Source organism: Lepisosteus platostomus, chromosome 24 (genome assembly GCF_059453375.1).
Source record: "Lepisosteus platostomus isolate fLepPlt1 chromosome 24, fLepPlt1.hap1, whole genome shotgun sequence".
In the NCBI taxonomy this organism is placed as follows: domain Eukaryota; kingdom Metazoa; phylum Chordata; class Actinopteri; order Semionotiformes; family Lepisosteidae; genus Lepisosteus; species Lepisosteus platostomus.
The window spans coordinates 3688045-3709754 of NC_142634.1; the positions used below are offsets into that span (position 1 = coordinate 3688045).

Genomic DNA, 21710 nt, shown 5'->3' on the forward strand with positions numbered 1-21710 from the left:
GAGACAACAGTGCCATCTGGCCTGTCGTGGTGGGGTGTGGAGATGTGTGTGCTGTTGAGATGTGTGTGCGGCCTGTGTGTGCTGTTGAGATACGTGTGTGCAGCCTGTGTGTGCTGTTGAGATACGTGTGTGCAGCGTGTGTGTGTGCTGTTGAGATGTGTGTGCTGTTGAGATACGTGTGTGTGTGCAGCCTGTGTGTGCTGTTGAGATACGTGTGTGCAGCGTGTGTGTGTGCTGTTGAGATACGTGTGTGCAGCGTGTGTGTGTGCTGTTGAGATACGTGTGTGTGCAGCGTGTGTGTGTGCTGTTGAGATGTGTGTGCTGTTGAGATACGTGTGTGTGTGCAGCCTGTGTGTGCTGTTGAGATGTGTGTGCAGCGTGTGTGTGTGCTGTTGAGATACGTGTGTGTGCAGCGTGTGTGTGTGCTGTTGAGATACGTGTGTGTGTGCAGCGTGTGTGTGTGCAGCGTGTGTGTGTGCAGCTGAGATGTGTGTGCTGTTGAGATGTGTGTGCTGTTGAGATACGTGTGTGTGTGCAGCCTGTGTGTGCTGTTGAGATACGTGTGTGCAGCGTGTGTGTGTGCTGTTGAGATACGTGTGTGTGCAGCGTGTGTGTGTGCTGTTGAGATGTGTGTGCTGTTGAGATACGTGTGTGTGTGCAGCCTGTGTGTGCTGTTGAGATGTGTGTGCAGCGTGTGTGTGTGCTGTTGAGATACGTGTGTGTGCAGCGTGTGTGTGTGCTGTTGAGATACGTGTGTGTGTGCAGCGTGTGTGTGTGCAGCGTGTGTGTGTGCAGCTGAGATGTGTGTGCTGTTGAGATGTGTGTGCTGTTGAGATGTGTGTGCAGCCTGTGTGTGCAGCCTGTGTGTGCTGTTGAGATACGTGTGCACACCCTTGTGCTGAGGGGTGTGTGCAGTGTGTGTGTGCGGGTGTTGAGGGGTGTGTACACCCTCGTGTTGAGGGATGTGTGCAGTGTGTGGGGGGGTGTTGAGGGATGTGTGCAGTGTGAATTTGTTTTTTTGGATGTGGTGTGTGTGTGTTGTGAATTTGTGTTGTGTGTACATTGTGAATTTGGGGTACTATCTGCTCCTTGTGAATTTGGGGGTTCTGTGTCCTGCAGGACCGGGGTGCAGCTCCTCCCTGAGCAGAAGGGTCTTCCTCCCAACTGCTTCATCAGTGCGGAGGTCGTTCACTGGCTGGTCAGCAACGTGGAGGGCGTGGCTACGCAGGGCATGGCCATTGACATCATGCAGGTACCGCCCCTCGGCCCGCCCCGCCTGTACCTGTAGCAGCCAGTCTGCCTGATCCCTCTGTCTGTCTGTCTGCATCTGACCCTGCATCTGTCTGTCTGACCCTGCATCTGTCTGTCTGACCCTGCATCTGTCTGTCTCTGTCTGACTGCATCTGACCCTGCGTCTGTCTGACCCTGCATCTGTCTGTCTGACTACATCTGACCCTGCGTCTGTCTCACCCTGCGTCTGTCTGTCTGTCTCTCTCTGTCCGACTGCATCTGACCCTGCGTCTGTATGACCCTGTCTCTCTGTCTGTCTACATCTGACCCTGCGTCTGTCTGTCTGTCTCTGTCTGACTGCATCTGACCCTGCGTCTGTCTGACCCTGCATCTGTCTGTCTGACTACATCTGACCCTGCGTCTGTCTCACCCTGCGTCTGTCTGTCTGTCTCTCTCTGTCCGACTGCATCTGACCCTGCGTCTGTATGACCCTGTCTCTCTGTCTGTCTGCATCTGACCCTGCATCTGTCTGTCTCTGTCTGACTGCATCTGACCCTGCGTCTGTCTGACCCTGCATCTGTCTGTCTGACTACATCTGACCCTGCGTCTGTCTCACCCTGCGTCTGTCTGTCTGTCTCTCTCTGTCCGACTGCATCTGACCCTGCGTCTGTATGACCCTGTCTCTCTGTCTGTCTACATCTGACCCTGCGTCTGTCTGTCTGTCTCTGTCTGACTGCATCTGACCCTGCGTCTGTCTGACCCTGCATCTGTCTGTCTGACTACATCTGACCCTGCGTCTGTCTCACCCTGCGTCTGTCTGTCTGTCTCTCTCTGTCCGACTGCATCTGACCCTGCGTCTGTATGACCCTGTCTCTCTGTCTGTCTACATCTGACCCTGCGTCTGTCTGTCTGTCTCTGTCTGACTGCATCTGACCCTGCGTCTGTATGACCCTGTCTCTCTGTCTGTCTACATCTGACTCTGCGTCTGTCTGTCTGTCTCTGTCTGACTGCATCTGACCCTGCGTCTGTCTGACCCTGCATCTGTCTGTCTGACTACATCTGACCCTGCGTCTGTCTCACCCTGCGTCTGTCTGTCTGTCTCTCTCTGTCCGACTGCATCTGACCCTGCGTCTGTATGACCCTGTCTCTCTGTCTGTCTACATCTGACCCTGCGTCTGTCTGTCTGTCTCTGTCTGACTGCATCTGACCCTGCGTCTGTCTGACCCTGCATCTGTCTGTCTGTCTACATCTGACCCTGCGTCTGTCTGTCTGTCTCTGTCTGACTGCATCTGACCCTGCGTCTGTCTGACCCTGCATCTGTCTGTCTGACTACATCTGACCCTGCTTCTGTCTCACCCTGCGTCTGTCTGTCTGTCTCTCTCTGTCCGACTGCATCTGACCCTGCATCTGTATGACCCTGTCTCTCTGTCTGTCTACATCTGACCCTGCGTCTGTCTGTCTGTCTCTGTCTGACTGCATCTGACCCTGCGTCTGTCTGACCCTACATCTGTCTCTCTCTTTCTGACTACGTCTGACCCTGCGTCTGTCTGTCTCTGTCTGACTGCATCTGACCCTGCGTCTGTCTGACCCTACATCTGTCTCTCTCTTTCTGACTACGTCTGACCCTGCGTCTGTCTGTCTCTCTGACTACATCTGACCCTGCGTCTGTCTGACCCTACATCTGTCTCTCTCTTTCTGACTACATCTGACCCTGCGTCTGTCTGTCTGTCTCTGACTACATCTGACCCTGCGTCTGTCTGTCTCTGACTACATCTGACCCTACATCTGTCTGTCTCTGACTACATCTGACCCTGCGTCTGTCTGTCTCTCTCTCTGTCTGACTACATCTGACCCTGCATCTGTCTGTCTGTCTGACTACATCTGACCCTGCGTCTGTCTGTCTGACCCTGCATCTGTCTGCATCTGTCTGTCTTTGTCTGACCCTGCGTCTGTCTGACCCTGCGTCTGTCTGACCCTGCGTCTGTCTGTCTCTGTCTGACTACATCTGACCCTGCGTCTGTCTGTCTGTCTCTGTCTGACTACATCTGACCCTGCGTCTGTCTGTCTGACCCTGCATCTGTCTGTCTCTGTCTGACTACATCTGACCCTGCGTCTGTCTGACCCTGCGTCTGTCTGACTGCATCTGACCCTGCGTCTGTCTGACACTGCGTCTGTCTGACTGCATCTGACCCTGCGTCTGTCTGACCCTGCATCTGTCTGTCTCTGTCTGACTGCATCTGACCCTGCGTCTGTCTGACCCTGCATCTGTCTGTCTCTGTCTGACTGCATCTGACCCTGCGTCTGTATGACCCTGTCTCTCTGTCTGTCTACATCTGACTCTGCGTCTGTCTGTCTGTCTCTGTCTGACTGCATCTGACCCTGCGTCTGTCTGACCCTGCATCTGTCTGTCTGACTGCATCTGACCCTGCGTCTGTCTGACCCTGCATCTGTCTGTCTGACTACATCTGACCCTGCGTCTGTCTCACCCTGCGTCTGTCTGTCTGTCTCTCTCTGTCCGACTGCATCTGACCCTGCGTCTGTATGACCCTGTCTCTCTGTCTGTCTACATCTGACCCTGCGTCTGTCTGTCTGTCTCTGTCTGACTGCATCTGACCCTGCGTCTGTCTGACCCTGCATCTGTCTGTCTGTCTACATCTGACCCTGCGTCTGTCTGTCTGTCTCTGTCTGACTGCATCTGACCCTGCGTCTGTCTGACCCTGCATCTGTCTGTCTGACTACATCTGACCCTGCTTCTGTCTCACCCTGCGTCTGTCTGTCTGTCTCTCTCTGTCCGACTGCATCTGACCCTGCATCTGTATGACCCTGTCTCTCTGTCTGTCTACATCTGACCCTGCGTCTGTCTGTCTGTCTCTGTCTGACTGCATCTGACCCTGCGTCTGTCTGACCCTACATCTGTCTCTCTCTTTCTGACTACGTCTGACCCTGCGTCTGTCTGTCTCTGTCTGACTGCATCTGACCCTGCGTCTGTCTGACCCTACATCTGTCTCTCTCTTTCTGACTACGTCTGACCCTGCGTCTGTCTGTCTCTCTGACTACATCTGACCCTGCGTCTGTCTGACCCTACATCTGTCTCTCTCTTTCTGACTACATCTGACCCTGCGTCTGTCTGTCTGTCTCTGACTACATCTGACCCTGCGTCTGTCTGTCTCTGACTACATCTGACCCTACATCTGTCTGTCTCTGACTACATCTGACCCTGCGTCTGTCTGTCTCTCTCTCTGTCTGACTACATCTGACCCTGCGTCTGTCTGACCCTGCATCTGTCTGTCTGTCTGACTACATCTGACCCTGCGTCTCTCTGTCTCGTTCTGACTACATCTGACCCTGCGTCTGTCTGTCTGTCTCTCTCTGTCTGACTACATCTGACCCTGCATCTGTCTGTCTGTCTGACTACGTCTGACCCTGCGTCTGTCTGTCTGACCCTGCATCTGTCTGCATCTGTCTGTCTTTGTCTGACCCTGCGTCTGTCTGACCCTGCGTCTGTCTGACCCTGCGTCTGTCTGTCTCTGTCTGACTACATCTGACCCTGCGTCTGTCTGTCTGTCTCTGTCTGACTACATCTGACCCTGCGTCTGTCTGTCTGACCCTGCATCTGTCTGTCTCTGTCTGACTACATCTGACCCTGCGTCTGTCTGACCCTGCGTCTGTCTGACTGCATCTGACCCTGCGTCTGTCTGACACTGCGTCTGTCTGACTGCATCTGACCCTGCGTCTGTCTGACCCTGCATCTGTCTGTCTCTGTCTGACTGCATCTGACCCTGCGTCTGTCTGACCCTGCATCTGTCTGTCTCTGTCTGACTGCATCTGACCCTGCGTCTGTATGACCCTGTCTCTCTGTCTGTCTACATCTGACTCTGCGTCTGTCTGTCTGTCTCTGTCTGACTGCATCTGACCCTGCGTCTGTCTGACCCTGCATCTGTCTGTCTGACTACATCTGACCCTGCGTCTGTCTCACCCTGCGTCTGTCTGTCTGTCTCTCTCTGTCCGACTGCATCTGACCCTGCGTCTGTATGACCCTGTCTCTCTGTCTGTCTACATCTGACCCTGCGTCTGTCTGTCTGTCTCTGTCTGACTGCATCTGACCCTGCGTCTGTCTGACCCTGCATCTGTCTGTCTGTCTACATCTGACCCTGCGTCTGTCTGTCTGTCTCTGTCTGACTGCATCTGACCCTGCGTCTGTCTGACCCTGCATCTGTCTGTCTGACTACATCTGACCCTGCTTCTGTCTCACCCTGCGTCTGTCTGTCTGTCTCTCTCTGTCCGACTGCATCTGACCCTGCATCTGTATGACCCTGTCTCTCTGTCTGTCTACATCTGACCCTGCGTCTGTCTGTCTGTCTCTGTCTGACTGCATCTGACCCTGCGTCTGTCTGACCCTACATCTGTCTCTCTCTTTCTGACTACGTCTGACCCTGCGTCTGTCTGTCTCTGTCTGACTGCATCTGACCCTGCGTCTGTCTGACCCTACATCTGTCTCTCTCTTTCTGACTACGTCTGACCCTGCGTCTGTCTGTCTCTCTGACTACATCTGACCCTGCGTCTGTCTGACCCTACATCTGTCTCTCTCTTTCTGACTACATCTGACCCTGCGTCTGTCTGTCTGTCTCTGACTACATCTGACCCTGCGTCTGTCTGTCTCTGACTACATCTGACCCTACATCTGTCTGTCTCTGACTACATCTGACCCTGCGTCTGTCTGTCTCTCTCTCTGTCTGACTACATCTGACCCTGCGTCTGTCTGACCCTGCATCTGTCTGTCTGTCTGACTACATCTGACCCTGCGTCTCTCTGTCTCGTTCTGACTACATCTGACCCTGCGTCTGTCTGTCTGTCTCTCTCTGTCTGACTACATCTGACCCTGCATCTGTCTGTCTGTCTGACTACGTCTGACCCTGCGTCTGTCTGTCTGACCCTGCATCTGTCTGCATCTGTCTGTCTTTGTCTGACCCTGCGTCTGTCTGACCCTGCGTCTGTCTGACCCTGCGTCTGTCTGTCTCCGTCTGACTACATCTGACCCTGCGTCTGTCTGTCTGTCTCTGTCTGACTACATCTGACCCTGCGTCTGTCTGTCTGACCCTGCATCTGTCTGTCTCTGTCTGACTACATCTGACCCTGCGTCTGTCTGACCCTGCGTCTGTCTGACTGCATCTGACCCTGCGTCTGTCTGACACTGCGTCTGTCTGACTGCATCTGACCCTGCGTCTGTCTGACCCTGCATCTGTCTGTCTCTGTCTGACTGCATCTGACCCTGCGTCTGTCTGACCCTGCATCTGTCTGTCTCTGTCTGACTGCATCTGACCCTGCGTCTGTCTGACCCTACATCTGTCTGTCTGACTACATCTGACCCTGCGTCTGTCTCACCCTGCGTCTGTCTGTCTGTCTCTCTCTGTCCGACTGCATCTGACCCTGTCTCTCTGTCTGTCTACATCTGACCCTGCGTCTGTCTGACCCTGCATCTGTCTGTCTCTGTCTGATTACATCTGACCCTGCGTCTGTCTGACCCTGTCTCTGTCTGATTACATCTGACCCTGCGTCTGTCTGACCTGCGTCTGTCTGTCTCTGTCTGACTGCATCTGACCCTGCGTCTGTCTGACCCTGCATCTGTCTGTCTGACTACATCTGACCCTGCGTCTGTCTCACCCTGCGTCTGTCTGTCTGTCTCTCTCTGTCCGACTGCATCTGACCCTGCGTCTGTATGACCCTGTCTCTCTGTCTGTCTACATCTGACCCTGCGTCTGTCTGTCTGTCTCTGTCTGACTGCATCTGACCCTGCGTCTGTCTGACCCTGCATCTGTCTGTCTGACTACATCTGACCCTGCGTCTGTCTCACCCTGCGTCTGTCTGTCTGTCTCTCTCTGTCCGACTGCATCTGACCCTGCGTCTGTATGACCCTGTCTCTCTGTCTGTCTACATCTGACCCTGCGTCTGTCTGTCTGTCTCTGTCTGACTGCATCTGACCCTGCGTCTGTCTGACCCTACATCTGTCTCTCTCTTTCTGACTACGTCTGACCCTGCGTCTGTCTGTCTGTCTCTGTCTGACTGCATCTGACCCTGCGTTTGTCTGACCCTACATCTGTCTCTCTCTTTCTGACTACGTCTGACCCTGCGTCTGTCTGTCTGTCTCTGACTACATCTGACCCTGCGTCTGTCTGACCCTACATCTGTCTCTCTCTTTCTGACTACATCTGACCCTGCGTCTGTCTGTCTGTCTCTGACTACATCTGACCCTGCGTCTGTCTGTCTGTCTCTGACTACATCTGACCCTGCGTCTGTCTGTCTCTGACTACATCTGACCCTGCGTCTGTCTGACACTACATCTGTCTCTCTCTTTCTGACTACATCTGACCCTGCGTCTGTCTCTGTCTCTGACTACATCTGACCCTGCGTCTGTCTGTCTGTCTCTGACTACATCTGACCCTGCGTCTGTCTGACCCTACATCTGTCTGTCTCTGACTACATCTGACCCTGCGTCTGTCTGTCTCTCTCTCTGTCTGACTACATCTGACCCTGCGTCTGTGTGACCCTGCATCTGTCTGTCTGTCTGACTACATCTGACCCTGCGTCTCTCTGTCTCGTTCTGACTACATCTGACCCTGCATCTGTCTGTCTGTCTGACTACGTCTGACCCTGCGTCTGTTTGTCTGACCCTGCATCTGTCTGTCTGTCTGTCTCTGTCTGACTACATCTGACCCTGCGTCTGTCTGTCTCTGTCTGACTACATCTGACCCTGCGTCTGTCTGTCTGACCCTGCATCTGTCTGTCTCTGTCTGACTACATCTGACCCTGCGTCTGTCTGACCCTGCGTCTGTCTGACTGCATCTGACCCTGCGTCTGTCTGACTGCATCTGACCCTGCGTCTGTCTGACCCTGCATCTGTCTGTCTCTGTCTGACTGCATCTGACCCTGCGTCTGTCTGACCCTACATCTGTCTGTCTGACTACATCTGACCCTGCGTCTGTCTCACCCTGCGTCTGTCTGTCTGTCTCTCTCTGTCCGACTGCATCTGACCCTGCGTCTGTATGACCCTGTCTCTCTGTCTGTCTACATCTGACCCTGCGTCTGTCTGTCTGTCTCTGTCTGACTGCATCTGACCCTGCATCTGTCTGACCCTACATCTGTCTCTCTCTTTCTGACTACATCTGACCCTGCGTCTGTCTGACCCTGCGTCTGTCTGACCCTGCGTCTGTCTGACCCTGCGTCTGTCTGTCTCTGTCTGACTACATCTGACCCTGCGTCTGTCTGACCCTACATCTGTCTGTCTCTGTCTGACCCTGCATCTGTCTGTCTCTCTCTCTGTCTGACTACATCTGACCCTGCGTCTGTCTGACCCTGCATCTGTCTGTCTGTCTGACTACATCTGACCCTGCATCTGTCTGTCTGTCTCTGTCTGACTACATCTGACCCTGTGTCTGTCTGTCTCTGTCTGACTACATCTGACCCTGTGTCTGTCTGTCTGTCTCTGTCTGACTACATCTGACCCTGCATCTGTCTGTCTGTCTGACTACATCTGACCCTGCGTCTGTCTGTCTGTCTCTGTCTGACCCTGCGTCTGTCTGACCCTGCATCTGGCTGTCTGACTGCATCTGACCCATCTGTCTGTTTGTCTCTGTCTGACTACATCTGACCATGTGTTTGTCTAACACTGGGTCTGTCTGTCCGTCCCTGTCTGACTGCATCTGACCCTGCGTCTGTCTGTCTGACCCTGCATCTGTCTGTCTGTCTGACTACATCTGACCCTGCGTCTGTCTGACCTGCGTCTCTCTCGTTCTGACTACATCTGACCCTGTGTCTGTCTGTCTTGCTGTAGAAGATGCTGGAAGACCAGCTCATTGCCCATGCGTCAGGAGAAGCCATGCGCACTTTCGTCTACGGCTTTTACTTCTATAGGATTGTGGCCGACAGGGATCCAGACCGAAGTGAGTCATCTGCCTGTCTACCTGTCTGTCCCCCTGCCCCCTGTGGCCTCGGGCCCCTGGCTCTGACTCGGGGTGCTCCCCTGTCCCCCTGTCTGTCCCCCTGTGGCCCCTGGCTCTGACTCGACCTTGCTCCCCTGTCCCCCTGTCTGTCCCCCTGTGGCCCCTGGCTCTGACTCGGGGTGCTCCCCTGTCCCCCTGTCTGTCCCCCTGTGGCCCCTGGCTCTGACTCGGGCTGCTCCCCTGTTCCCCTGTCTGTCCCCCTGTGGCCCCTGGCTCTGACTCGACCTTGCTTTCCTGTCCCCCTGTGGCCCCTGGCTCTGACTCGACCTTGCTCTCCTGTCCCCCTGTGGCCCCTGGCTCTGACTCGAGCTTGCTCTCCTGTCCCCCTGTCTGTCCCCCTGTGGCCCGTGGCTCTGACTCGGGCTGCTCCCCTGTCCCCCTGTCTGTCCCCCTGTGGCCCCTGGCTCTGACTCGGGGTGCTCCCCTGTCCCCCTGTGGCCCCTGGCTCTGACTCGGGCTGCTCCCCTGTCCCCCTGTCTGTCCCCCTGTGGCCCCTGGCTCTGACTCGGGCTCCCCCCTGTCCCCAGCAGCGGTCCAGGCCGGGCTGCAGGCCCAGCCCTCGGCCTGGTACACGGCGGCGCTGGAGGACTTTGCGCTGTTCCAGAGGAAGTGGTTCGAGGTGGCCTTCACGCTGGAGGAGCGCCTGCACTCCGACATCCCGGCCTTCCTGCTGCCCTGGCTGCCCAGCCGGCCCGCCTCGTACGCAAGTAGGCACAGCTCCTTCAGCCGCAGCTTCGGGGGACGGAGCCAGGCCGCAGCGCTGCTAGGTAGACACACCCGGCCCCAGGGCCCCAGCACCCCAGCACCCCTCCCCGCGCGGGCGCTGCCAGGGGGCGGCGGCAGGGGGTGATGTCACGGGCGTTCAGCACACTTCCTCCTCCTCCTCGCACAGCCAGGGCCTTCCTCCTGCTGCGGGGCAGAGGCGGGCGTCACGCCGCTGCTAAAGGCAGAGAAAGACTCGGGGGGGGAGGGGGACACTGTCCTGTCGCTGGCAAGGAGAACGAATCCTGTCTGGGGTTCCTGCCTCCACGAGCCGACCAGCGACAAAACAGGAAGCCGTCGGTCTCCAAACCCCTGTGACATCACCACTGCCTCCACGTGACATCATCCCATCAGATCGATCTCTTGCTGCTGATTGGCTCGTCCTTTATACCCCCTCCCCCTGGCAGCCTCCCCGACCCCGCCCGCCGACGTGGCCTTCCCTGTGATTGGTCCAGCATGGAGAGGGTGGAGTCCCCGGGCTCCCTGGCTATCCAATCCCTGCAATCCTGAATGCAAGCCCGCCCCCTCCTCTCCCCCCTCCCCCCGAATCAGTGCACTGTCCGGTGTCTCTGGCCTGTAGTGCATGCTGTAGTGCTGGCTGTGGTCGTGTAGTGTAGTGGTGTGGGCTGTCTCTCTCTCTGCCTCCGTAATTCTCACCCTTGATTAATTCATTCACTTATCGATGAACGAATTAATGAATGTTGCTCAGATTTGCACTGTGTGTGTGTCTGCATGCCTGTGTTTGATTTCTCTGTGTCTTGGCTCTGGAGAGGAACCTGCTCCCTGTCGTTTCGAAAGTCGTGAGTGACGCAGGGGACCCGTCGTGGGCCAGGGGTCCCTCACGCCGGGCTCTCTATTAACCACGCTGTACTGCGGTACAGATCTGTCCGGGTTCGTCCTCTGAGGTGGGTGTGTGCTCGGGCAGCGTGGTCCTCGAGTCCACCCCGACTTCACAGAGGGGCCCTCTGCTGCAGGAGGGAGTCGGACAGGAACTGTGGGGCGGAGTGACCTGGGGCCACTCCCCTCTGTGCCTGCCGACAGACAGGGGAACTGGGAACTGGGAACTGGGAACTGGGAACTGGGAACTGGGAACTGGGAACTGCCCAGGGCTCCTCCAGGGCGGACGGACCAGTGCCGGATTTCCCTTTAGTCTCTGCAGGCACAGGGCCTATGAAATCTTTAGGGCCTACGAAGGAGGGAAACACCAGTGACTCACGAAAAACGAGCTGAAACAACACGCTTGCGATCGACTCTAGGAGCTCCAAATCAATAATCCTACACTCTCTAGCGGCTGTTCTAGAAACTCGATCCATCAACCAGGTGGTTTAGCATGAGAATAGTTCAAACTGCATCATGGCCTTCGATGGATTTCAGTTGGCGTTTACCCCTGTATTTGCACATTTCGGCCTACGAGCACCAGAATCGGCCCCGGCGGCAGCGGTCAGCGTGTTGACGTGGCCCCGGCCTGCAGGAGCAGGGAGGTCCTGAGGCGGTTTGAGTTTGCGTGCCGGGAGCAGTCATTCCGAAGGGCAGCTGCCGTCAGGACAGCGTGGTCACTCCTCCGCGGTGGCCAGATAAGCCCCGGGGTCACTGCGCCCCCAGGTCTGCTGCAGGCGGGAGCTGCCGCTGGGCGCAGGCTCTCGGTTTGAAAGGCGCTCCAGAGAAGGACATTAATTTTTTTTCCATGTTCTGGATTGTTTTTGTCGCTGGCTCTTCTTCTCCCTTTCTACTCCCCCATTCGCCTCTCCTGTGTCTCCTCTCTCCTCTCTCCCCTCCCCTCTCTCCTCTCTACTTCTCCTCTTTCCCCTCTCTCTCCTCCTCTCTCCTCTCTCCTCTCTCCTCTCCCCTCTCACCTATCCTCTCCCCTCCCCTCTCTCCTCCTCTCTCTTTCTCCTCTCTCCACTCTCACCTCTCCCCTCCCCTCTCTCCTCCTCTCTCCCCTCTCCCCTCCCCTCTCTCCTCCTCTCTCCTTCTCCCCTCTCTCCTCCCCTCTCCCCTCTCCACTCTCCTCTCTCCCCTCCTCTCTTCTCTCTTCCCTCCACTCTCCCCTCTCCCCTCCCCTCTCTCCTTCTCCCCTCTCTCCTCCCCTCTCCCCTCTCCACTCTCCTCTCTCCCCTCCTCTCCTCTCTCCCCTCCATTCTCACCTTTCCCCTCCTCTCCCCTCTCCCCTCCCCTCCCCCCTCCACTCTCCCCTCTCCCCTCCTCTCCCCTCTCCCCCCTCCCCCCTCTCCCCCCTCCCCTCTCTCCTCCTCTCTCCTTCTCTCCTCCCCTCTCCACTCTCCCCTCTCCCCTCCCCTCTCTCCTCCACTCTCCCCTCTCCCCTCCTCTCCCCTCTCCCCTCCCCTCTCTCCTCCTCTCCCCCCTCCACTCTCCCCTCTCCCCTCCCCTCTCCTCTCCCCCCTCCCCTCTCTCCTCCTCTCTCCTTCTCTCCTCCCCTCTCCACTCTCCCCTCTCCACTCTCCCCTCTCCCCTCCCCTCTCTCCTCCTCTCTCCCCTCCCCTCTCTCCTCTCCACTTTCACCTCTCCCCTCTCTCCTCCTCTCTCCTTCTCCCCTCTCTCCTCCTCTCTCCCCTCTCCCCTCCCCTCTCTCCTCCTCTCTCCTTCTCCTCTCCCCCCTCCCCTCTCCCCTCTCTCCTCCTCTCCCCCCTCCCCTCTCTCCTCTCCACTTTCACCTCTCCTCCTCTCTCCTTCTCCCCTCCCCTCTCTCCTCCTCTCTCCTTCTCCCCTCCCCTCTCTCCTCCTCTCCCCTCCCCTCTCTCCTCCTCTCTCCTTCTCCTCTCCCCCCTCCCCTCTCCCCTCCCCTCTCTCCTCCTCTCCCCTCTCCCCTCCCCTCTCTCCTCCAGCTGCCACAGTCCCTGAGCAGAAGACGGTCACCCTGGACGTCGATGTCAACAACCGCAGCCAGCGGATGGAGTGGTGCAGCTGCTATTACCATGGTAGCTTCTCCCTGAGCTGCGCCTTTGAGATCAAGCTGCACTGGATGGCCGTGACGGCAGCCATGCTGTTCGAAATGGTGAGGGTCAGAGACTGGTCCTCCTCTCCCCTGCGTCTGTGACTCATTCTCTCAGCGTCTCCCTCTGCCCCTCTGTCTCTCCCTCTCTCTCCTCTTCTTCCTGTCTCTGTCTGCCCCTGTCTTTCTCCTCTCTGCCCCTCTGTCTCTCCCTCTCTCTCTTCTTTCCCTGTCTCTGTCTGCCCCTGTCTTTCTCTTCTGCCTCTCTCCCTCTGCCCCTCTGTCTCTCCCTCTCTCTCTTCTTCTTCCTGTCTCTGTCTGCCCCTGTCTTTCTCTTCTGCCTCTCTCCCTCTGCCCCTCTGTCTCTCCCTCTCTCTCTTCTTCTTCCTGTCTCTGTCTGCCCCTGTCTTTCTCCTCTCTGCCCCTGTCTTTCTCTTCTGCCTCTCTCCCTCTGCCCCTCTGTCTCTCCCTCTCTCTCTTCTTCCTGTCTCTGTCTGCCCCTGTCTTTCTCTTCTGCCTCTCTCCCTCTGCCCCTCTGTCTCTCCCTCTCTCTCTTCTTCTTCCTGTCTCTGTCTGCCCCTGTCTTTCTCCTCTCTACCCCTGTCTTTCTCTTCTGCCTCTCTCTGCCCCTCTGTCTCTCTCTCTGCCTGTCTTTCTCTTCTGCCCCTCTGTCTCTCTCTCTCTGCCTGTCTTTCTCTTCTGCCTCTCTCTCTCTCTGCCCCTCTGTCTCTCTCTCTCTTCTTCTTCCTGTCTCTCTCTGCCCCTCTCTGTCTCTCTCTGCCCCTCTGCCCTCTCTCTGCCCCTCTGCCCTCTCTCTCAGTGTGTGTTGCCCGTAGGTCCAAGGTTGGCACCGCAAGGCCGCATCCTGTGGTTTCCTGCTGGTCCCTGTGCTGGAGGTGCCCTTTGCCCTGCCCAGCTATCTGTACGGAGACCCCCTGCGTGCCCAGCTCTTCATCCCCCTCAGCACGGCGTGCCTGCTGAGGGAGGGCAGCGAGCACATCTTCGAGGGTGAGCAGGCAGACTGGACTGGCACACTGGAGCCCTTTCTCTGGCCCGGCGGTCAGCTCCCAGGGAACCGGGTTCACTTACCCAGCATGCAGGTCTTTGTACTCTCAGTGTTGGAGCCTGTGAAGTGTGGGGTCCAGTCACTGACCAGGACTGCAGTAACCGGGACAAAATCTCATAGTAGTCCTGCACACAGAGTTCTGTAAGATCACCCTTCACAAGCTGAATTAGGCCTCTATCCATCGTTACCTAACATACAGAAGAGAGCAAATAAAATACTGGCTACATCTAAAAAGCAATGACCAGAGTCCGGAGACGAGCCCCCTCAACCACCTGGTCCTCAAAGCACATCACACATCGCAGCACAAGACACACAACACACAACCAGTCCTGGGACAGCACAGCTACAACACAACAGATCAGAGTCAACCCCATCACAGTACAATACACACAACACTGGGAATCACACACACAAACTGGACTGGACTGTGTGTTAGTCAGTGGGTCAGCTGGACAGTGTGTCAGACAGGCAGTGTGTCAGCAGCACAGTGTCAGACAGAGGGTCCGCAGGGCTGTGTGTCAGACGGTCAGTGTGTCAGGAAGTGTGAGTGCGTCTATCTTGTTCTTCTGTCCATTACCCTCCTCTGTCTGGCCAGCAGGGTTCGAACCAGAGACCTACTGGGACCGAATGCAGCTTCTCCAGGAGGCCATCCTGACCAGGTGAGGCTGCAGCTCAGTGTGGGTCCTGAGTGGGCTGGGCGCTGTGGGTGCTGTGTGGGTGCTGTGGGTCCTGAGCGGGCTGGGCGCTGTGGGTCCTGAGCGGGCTGGGCGCTGTGGGTGCTGTGGGTCCTGAGCGGGCTGGGCGCTGGGGGTTCTGAGCGGGCTGGGCGCTGGGGGTTCTGAGCGGGCTGGGCGCTGTGGGTGCTGTGGGTCCTGAGCGGGCTGGGCGCTGTGGGTGCTGTGTGGGTGCTGTGGGTCCTGAGCGGGCTGGGCGCTGTGGACACTGGGTGCTGTGGGTCCTGAGCGGGGTGGGTGCTGTGGACACTGGGCGCTGTGGGTCCTGAGCGGGCTGGGCGCTGTGGGTCCTGAGCGGGCTGGGCGCTGTGGGCGCTGTGGGTGCTGTGGGTCCTGAGCGGGCTGGGCGCTGTGGGCGCTGTGGGTGCTGTGGGTCCTGAGCGGGCTGGGCGCTGTGGACACTGGGTGCTGTGGGTCCTGAGCGGGGTGGGTGCTGTGGGTCCTGAGCGGGCTGGGCGCTGTGGGTTCTGAGCGGGCTGGGTGCTGTGGGTCAGCCTGACAGACTGCCTGCTGTCTCCCACAGGTTCGGCTTCATCCAGGACAAGTTCTCTGCGTCCGCCTTTAACTTCCCTGCGGAAAACAAGTCGCAGTACATCCACGTCACTGGTGAGCATTTCACACTCACACACACCTCCCACCTCACTGGTGAGCATCTTGCACTCACACACACATACCTCCCACCTCACTGGTGAGCAACACACACTCACACACACATACCTCCCACCTCACTGGTGAGCAACACACACTCACACACACATACCTCCCACCTCACTGGTGAGCAACACACACTCACACACACATACCTCCCACCTCACTGGTGAGCAACACACACTCACACACACATACCTCCCACCTCACTGGCTCAATTCAATTCAATTCAAGGTGCTTTATTAGCATGACCGATGGGTACAATCAGTGTTGCCAAAGCAAATAAAAATAAAATTAACATGAAACAAAACAAAAAGTAAAATAAAAGCTACAGACATTTACAACAAAGACATATCATAAAATATTGACATATACTGTAGAAGGAGCATTATTGGGAAACAGACTCAATGTTCCTCAGGCTGTGACAGGAGATCACATACTGGGCTGTCAGTTCAACTGAGTTCCCTCCTCCCTCTCCCAGTAGGACTGGGACCTGTTGTGATTCTGGCAAGTGTGGGAACTCTGGGATTAGATTTCTGAGTTTAGAGAAGAATGTTTCTCTAATCCCAGAGTATCTGTCACAGTGCAGTAGGAAGTGCACCTCTGTCTCTATTTCTCCCCGCTGGCAGTGGGAGCACAGCCTGTCCTCTCTGGGCAGCCCGGTCTGCCTGAGTCGCCCTCCCTCTTGACTCTCTCTCTCACCCACAGGGACAGTGTTCCTCCAGCTTCCCTACTCCAAGAGGAAGTTCTCCACGGGGCAGCAGCGACGGCGAAGGAACTCCACGAGCTCGTCCAATCAGAGCCTGTTCGGCGCCGAGGAGCGGGTGGGCTACAACTGGGCTTACAACACCATGCTGACCAAGGCGTGGCGCTCGGGGGCCACGGGCGACGAGAGGCTGGCGGAGCGGCTGCTGCGCGACTTCACCGACTTCTGCGCCAACAAGGACAACCGGCTGGTGGCCTTCTGGGAGAGCTGCCAGGAGAAGATGAACGCCAGCGCCCCTTGAGGGCACGCGGAGGGACTGCGGCCTCGAGCACGCCCCGACGGGCCGCCGCTGGGCTGGACTGTCCCAGAGAGCCAGAGGGAGAGAATACGGATCCTCTCCCTCTGTCAGTCGCCCAGCCAGAGAGGGAAGCAGCAGAGATCTGTGGCACCTGATCGAAACCCTGCAGGAGAGAGAGCAGGGGAGGAGGACGGCCGTCTTGCTCTGCACCGCAGAGAACAAAAGAGAACGATTTCCCTCTTTTACAACAGGAAGGTTTCAGCCAGAAGAGAGGGGATGAGTCTTTCATTCTGCCCCTGTACTAATCTCTGATTGCCAGGTCCCTGATTCCACTCACTGAGCTGAGGGAGTCAATCCATGAGCCTGGCTCTGTGCAGGAAATGGTGTAAATAAAAATCTCTGCAACACCTCACCCCCGTTCCCTGTTGTGAGAAATGTGAGATTCTGTCTGTGGGCCACTAGAGGGGGTGCTGGCGCAGCCTGGAAAGACCCACCGAACCAGCGGGAGTGCAGTTTCCCGCAGTCCCAGGTCCGGGCAGGTCCTCTCTTCCAGGGGTGTCTGGTTTTGTCTTTTTACCGTTACTTGATCTAACGAATTAATAAGATAAGTCATCTAGTTGCAGCCATATCACCCTGCAACTCACAACTAGCAGCCCACAGAAGCTAAGCAGGTGTGAGCCTGGTCAGTACCTGGATGGGAGACTCCTGGGAAAAACTAAGGTTGCCGCTGGAAGAGGTGTTAGTGGGGCCAGCAGGGGGCGCTCACCCTGTGGTCCATGTGGGTCCTAATGCCTCAGTATAGTGACGGGGACACAGTACTGTAAACAGGCACCGTCCTTCGAAAGAAATGTAAAACCGAGATCCTGATTCTCTGTGGTCATTAAAAATCCCAGGGCATTCCTCGAAAAAAATAGGGGTGTAACACCCCACTGTCCTATTAAATTTCCTATTGGCCCTTACCAATCATGGCCTCCTAATAATCCCCATCTCTGAACTGGCTTCATCACTCTGCTCTCCTCCCCACTGAGAGCTGGTGTGTGGGGAGCGTTCTGGCGCACTATGGCTGCCGTCGCATCATCCAGGTGGGGCTGCACACTGGTGGTGGTGGAGGGGATCCCCATTACCTGCAAAGCACTTTGAGTGGGGTGTCCAGAAAAGTGCTATATAAGTGTAAGCAATTATTATTATTATTATTATTATTATTATTATTATTATTATTATGTTTCCACCTGATAAGGGGTCAAGTCCCTCCCAGCAGCTGACCTCTGACTTCCAGTAGCTGTGGATGCTCTAGCACTGGTTCTCAAAGCTCCATGGGCCGCGGACCACTTACACCAGTCACTGATGCGCCTACGTCTTGCCCTGTAAAAATCATCACCTGTTAATGTACTAAAATTAATACTGAATTACATTTTATGAAAGTAGTAATATTTTTACAAACAAATTAAAAAAATTTGCAAATGTTTTTATCACTTAAAAAGTTTATGTGAAGAATGGAGCTGCTTAGACTTGCTTTAAGAAAGATGACTAGGTCAGCCCGCGGACCACACTTTGAGAACCACTGATCTAGAGCACAGCTGTTTAATCCTGGTCCTGGAGGCGTGTCTGTCTTTTCATTCCAACTCCTGGAGGTGGTTACTGGCTTTAGTGGACCAATTTAACACCTGCTCCCAGCTCTACAGGTGCTGCTGTCTTAAAGAGACCTAGAATACCTGCAGACCCACTCTCCAGGAGAGGGAGTGTGTACCCCTGCTCTAGAACACAGCCCCCTCACACAGCTACAGCAGCTCTAGAACACAGCCCCCTCACACAGCTGCAGCAGCTCTAGAACACAGCCCCACCCCCCAACACACACAGCAGCTCTAGAACACAGCCCCACCCCAACACACACAGCAGCTCTAGAACACAGCCCCCTCACACAGCTGCAGCAGCTCTAGAACACAGCCCCTCTCACAGCTGCAGCAGCTCTAGAACACAGCCCCACCCCCAACACACACACAGCAGCTCTAGAACACAGCCCCACCCCCAACACACACAGCAGCTCTAGAACACAGCCCCACCCCAACACACACAGCAGCTCTAGAACACAGCCCCCCTCACACAGCTGCAGCAGCTCTAGAACACAGCCCCTCTCACAGCTGCAGCAGCTCTAGAACACAGCCCCACCCCCAACACACACACAGCAGCTCTAGAACACAGCCCCACCCCCAACACACACAGCAGCTCTAGAACACAGCCCCCTCACACAGCTGCAGCAGCTCTAGAACACAGCCCCCTCTCACAGCTGCAGCAGCTCTAGAACACAGCCCCACCCCCAACACACACAGCAGCTCTAGAACACAGCCCCCTCACACAGCTGCAGCAGCTCTAGAACACAGCCCCCTCACACAGCTACAGCAGCTCTAGAACACAGCCCCCCCCCCACACACACACAGCAGCTCTAGAACACAGCCCCCTCACAGCCGGCCCACAGCGACACTGACGGGCTGTACTGGGACCGGCCGGCCCACAGCGACGCTGACGGGCTGTACTGGGACCGGCCGGCCCACAGCGACGCTGACCCGCTGTACTGGGACCGGCCGGCCCACAGCGACGCTGACGGGCTGTACTGGGACCGGCCGGCCCACAGCGACGCTGACCCGCATGAGGGTGGCGGTAGCAGCAGGATGAGTAAATCAGCCCAGACTCCCCTGTCCTCAGCAGCAGATCCCAGCTCCTCCTGGGGGACCCCAAGGTCTGTTCAACTCGTCTGGAAGGAAGAAGGTTTGCAAACTCATTGAGAGGAATGAGCAAGAGATGTCAGAAGAAATCACAGACTGAGTGAGTGAGGGTTAACAGGCTGGGACTGTAGATGAGAGGGCTGGATTGGTGGGTAAATATTTGAGTCCCGTGGGTGTGGATGTATCGGAAACAGTGGGAAATCGATCTCGACTCTTTTTTTTGCTTTTGAATTTGTGTGCACGTGTGCTGGCGCACACACCCTCACTGTGCTGGACTAGCCACCCCCTCCTGATTTGACCTTTGACCCCGTGTGGCCAGGCAGATCTGAGCTGTGCCCGGGGCTCCTCCTCCTCCTCACCTCTTCCTCTCTCAGCTGGACCAGACTGTGCCAGTGTCCTTGGGGGGGTTGAGTCTCCTGGTTTCTGCTCCAGCCCTGATGCCCCCCGAACACTCGTCACCTCCCCCACAAGAACAGCACTGGACACCCCAGGAACCCCCCGGGGACAGGCGCTGCCGGAGGCCTGAAAGGACAGAGGCAGGGTCGCCGTGCTCTCACAGTGTCACCTGCAGGGCTCCTGGTGAAGGAGTGATGCTTTGGGCCAGGAGGGGGCGCTGTCATCCAGAGCCGTCCACACGGTGCCAGCATCAGCTGAGCTCACACAGGCTGCAGACCAGCAGGGCTGCTGCACTAGTGTCTGACTTGAGCTCAGCTCCACGCACTCTCATGCCTGCACACTCACATACTCACACTCACAATAACAATAATAATTGCTTACACTTATATAGCACTTTTCTGGACACTCCACTCAAAGCACTTTACAGGTAATGGGGATCCCCTCCACCAGCACCAGTGTGCAGCCCCACCTGGGTGATGCGACGGCAGCCATAGTGCGCCAGAACGCTCCCCACACATCAGCTATTAGTGGGGAGGAGAGCAGAGTAATGAAGCCAGTTCATAGATGGGGATTATTAGGAGGCCATGATTGGTGAGGGCCAATGGGAAATTTGGCCAGGATGCCGGGGTTACACCCCTACTCTTTTCGAGAAACCCCTGGAATTTTTAATGACCACAGAGAGTCAGGACCTCGGTTTTATGTCTCATCCGAATGACGGTGCCTCTTTTACAGTAGAGTGTCCCTGTCACTATACTGGGGCATTAGGACCCACACAGACCGCAGGGTGAGCGCCCCCTGCTGGCCCTACTAACACCTCATCCAGCAGCAAACTTAGTTTTTCCCAGGAGGTCTCCCATCCAGGTACTGACCAGGCTCATACCTGCTGAACTTCTGTGGGTTGCCAGTTGTGAGTTGCAGAGTGATATGGCTGCTGGCAATACAAGCATATGCACACTCACATACTCACAATCACACATTCACACACACTCAAACTCACACATTCACAGTCACACACACACTCACTTGCAGAAGCACTTTTGCACATTGACTCATACACACTCGTACACAATGGAGTTTCCAGCTCCTGTGAGCTGTGAGGTAGGAATATCACCTACCTAGAGCTAATCCCTCTGTCCATCTCTCATTCCTTCTGCCACCCCTCCTCCTCGGCCTCCCCTTCAGCTCTGTGCCCTGAGCTGTCTGCTCTCCCACCTCCCCACAGCACTGCCTCTGTTAGTATTAGTATTATTATAGACAGGTTCGCCACTGGACTGTAGCTCTGTTGAGCTGTATGTGCTTATTGCCTCTGTGTGTGTGTTCTGTATAACTATGTGTTGTCTGTATATTGCCTGTGTATAGTCTACATATTTGTGTGTACTGCCCATGTCTGTGTGTGTGTGTGTGTGTGTTGATCGTGACTGTCTTTTGTTAGTGTTTATAGTCTGTGTGTGTTGCCTGTGTCTGTGTAAGGGCAATGTGTGCTGTCTCTGTGTGGACAGTGTGTATTATCTGCGTGTGGCATATGTCTGTGTATTACGTGTACTTGGGTGTTGCCTATGTGTTTTCTGTGTGTTGCTTGTGTCTGTGTGTGGACAGTGTGTTATCTGTATGTTGTCATCTGTGTGCTTTCTCCATGTGGCAGTGTGTTGCCTGTGTCTGTGTACTATCTCTGTGTGTTTTTCCCATGCTTGTTGTGTGTGTCGTCTGTATATACTACTTGTGTCTGAGTGTGTTGCCTGTGTCTATGTGTTGTCTCTGTATATTGTCCAAGACTGTGTTACCTGCGCCTGTGTGATGTCTGTGTGTGTTGTCTCTGTGTTGTCTGTGTGCTGTCTCTGTGGACAGTGTGTTGTCTATATCTGTGTGTTGTCTGTCTGTGTTGACTATATCTGTGTTTGTTGCCTGTGTCTGAGTGTTCTCAGTGTGTGCTGTCTGTGTATTGCCTGTGTCTGTCTGTTGTCTGTGTCTGTATGCCTTCTCTATGTGGACAGTGCGTGTTGTGGATGTGTATTGCCTGTTCCTGTGTGTTGTCTGAGTGTGTTGCCTGTCTGTGTCTGGGCAGTGTGCTGTCTGTGTGTGGACAGTGTGTCTACATATTGAAACACACATCAAGCTACACCTTCCTTCCTAACTATTCACACTGAACAACAACACATTGGAGCACACATCCAGCTACACATATCTCGGTCTCACCATCAGCTCT

At 55.8% G+C, this 21710-nt stretch overlaps 1 protein-coding gene and 1 long non-coding RNA gene across 8 annotated transcripts in view; both read left to right on the top strand.

Moving 5' to 3' along the window:
* The window catches only part of depdc5 (DEP domain containing 5, GATOR1 subcomplex subunit), a 51808-nt gene extending 35005 nt beyond the window's left edge, over nt 1-16803 (top strand). For 4 of the 6 annotated variants that reach the window (XM_088617866.1, XM_088617872.1, XM_088617870.1 and 1 more), the window contains 8 exons: nt 1120-1252; nt 9059-9167; nt 9755-9994; nt 12833-13002; nt 13776-13947; nt 14604-14664; nt 15263-15345; nt 16096-16803. In XM_088617866.1, coding sequence (XP_088473992.1) covers nt 1120-1252; nt 9059-9167; nt 9755-9994; nt 12833-13002; nt 13776-13947; nt 14604-14664; nt 15263-15345; nt 16096-16394 — 1267 coding nt within the window. In that variant the 3' untranslated portion in view covers nt 16395-16803. The remainder of the gene's footprint in view (nt 1-1119; nt 1253-9058; nt 9168-9754; nt 9995-12832; nt 13003-13775; nt 13948-14603; nt 14665-15262; nt 15346-16095) is intronic. The other 2 variants (XM_088617871.1, XM_088617867.1) reach the window with 2 other exon arrangements.
* LOC148641367 (uncharacterized) lies at nt 5-1111 on the top strand. Of its 2 annotated transcripts, none has more exons than XR_015929749.1 (3): nt 5-414; nt 487-692; nt 801-1111. It is a non-coding gene; the product is annotated as an uncharacterized LOC148641367 (long non-coding RNA). The 2 variants fall into 2 exon arrangements; XR_015929748.1 differs by having other exon boundaries at nt 5-378.
* Nucleotides 16804-21710: the final 4907 nt, after the last annotated feature.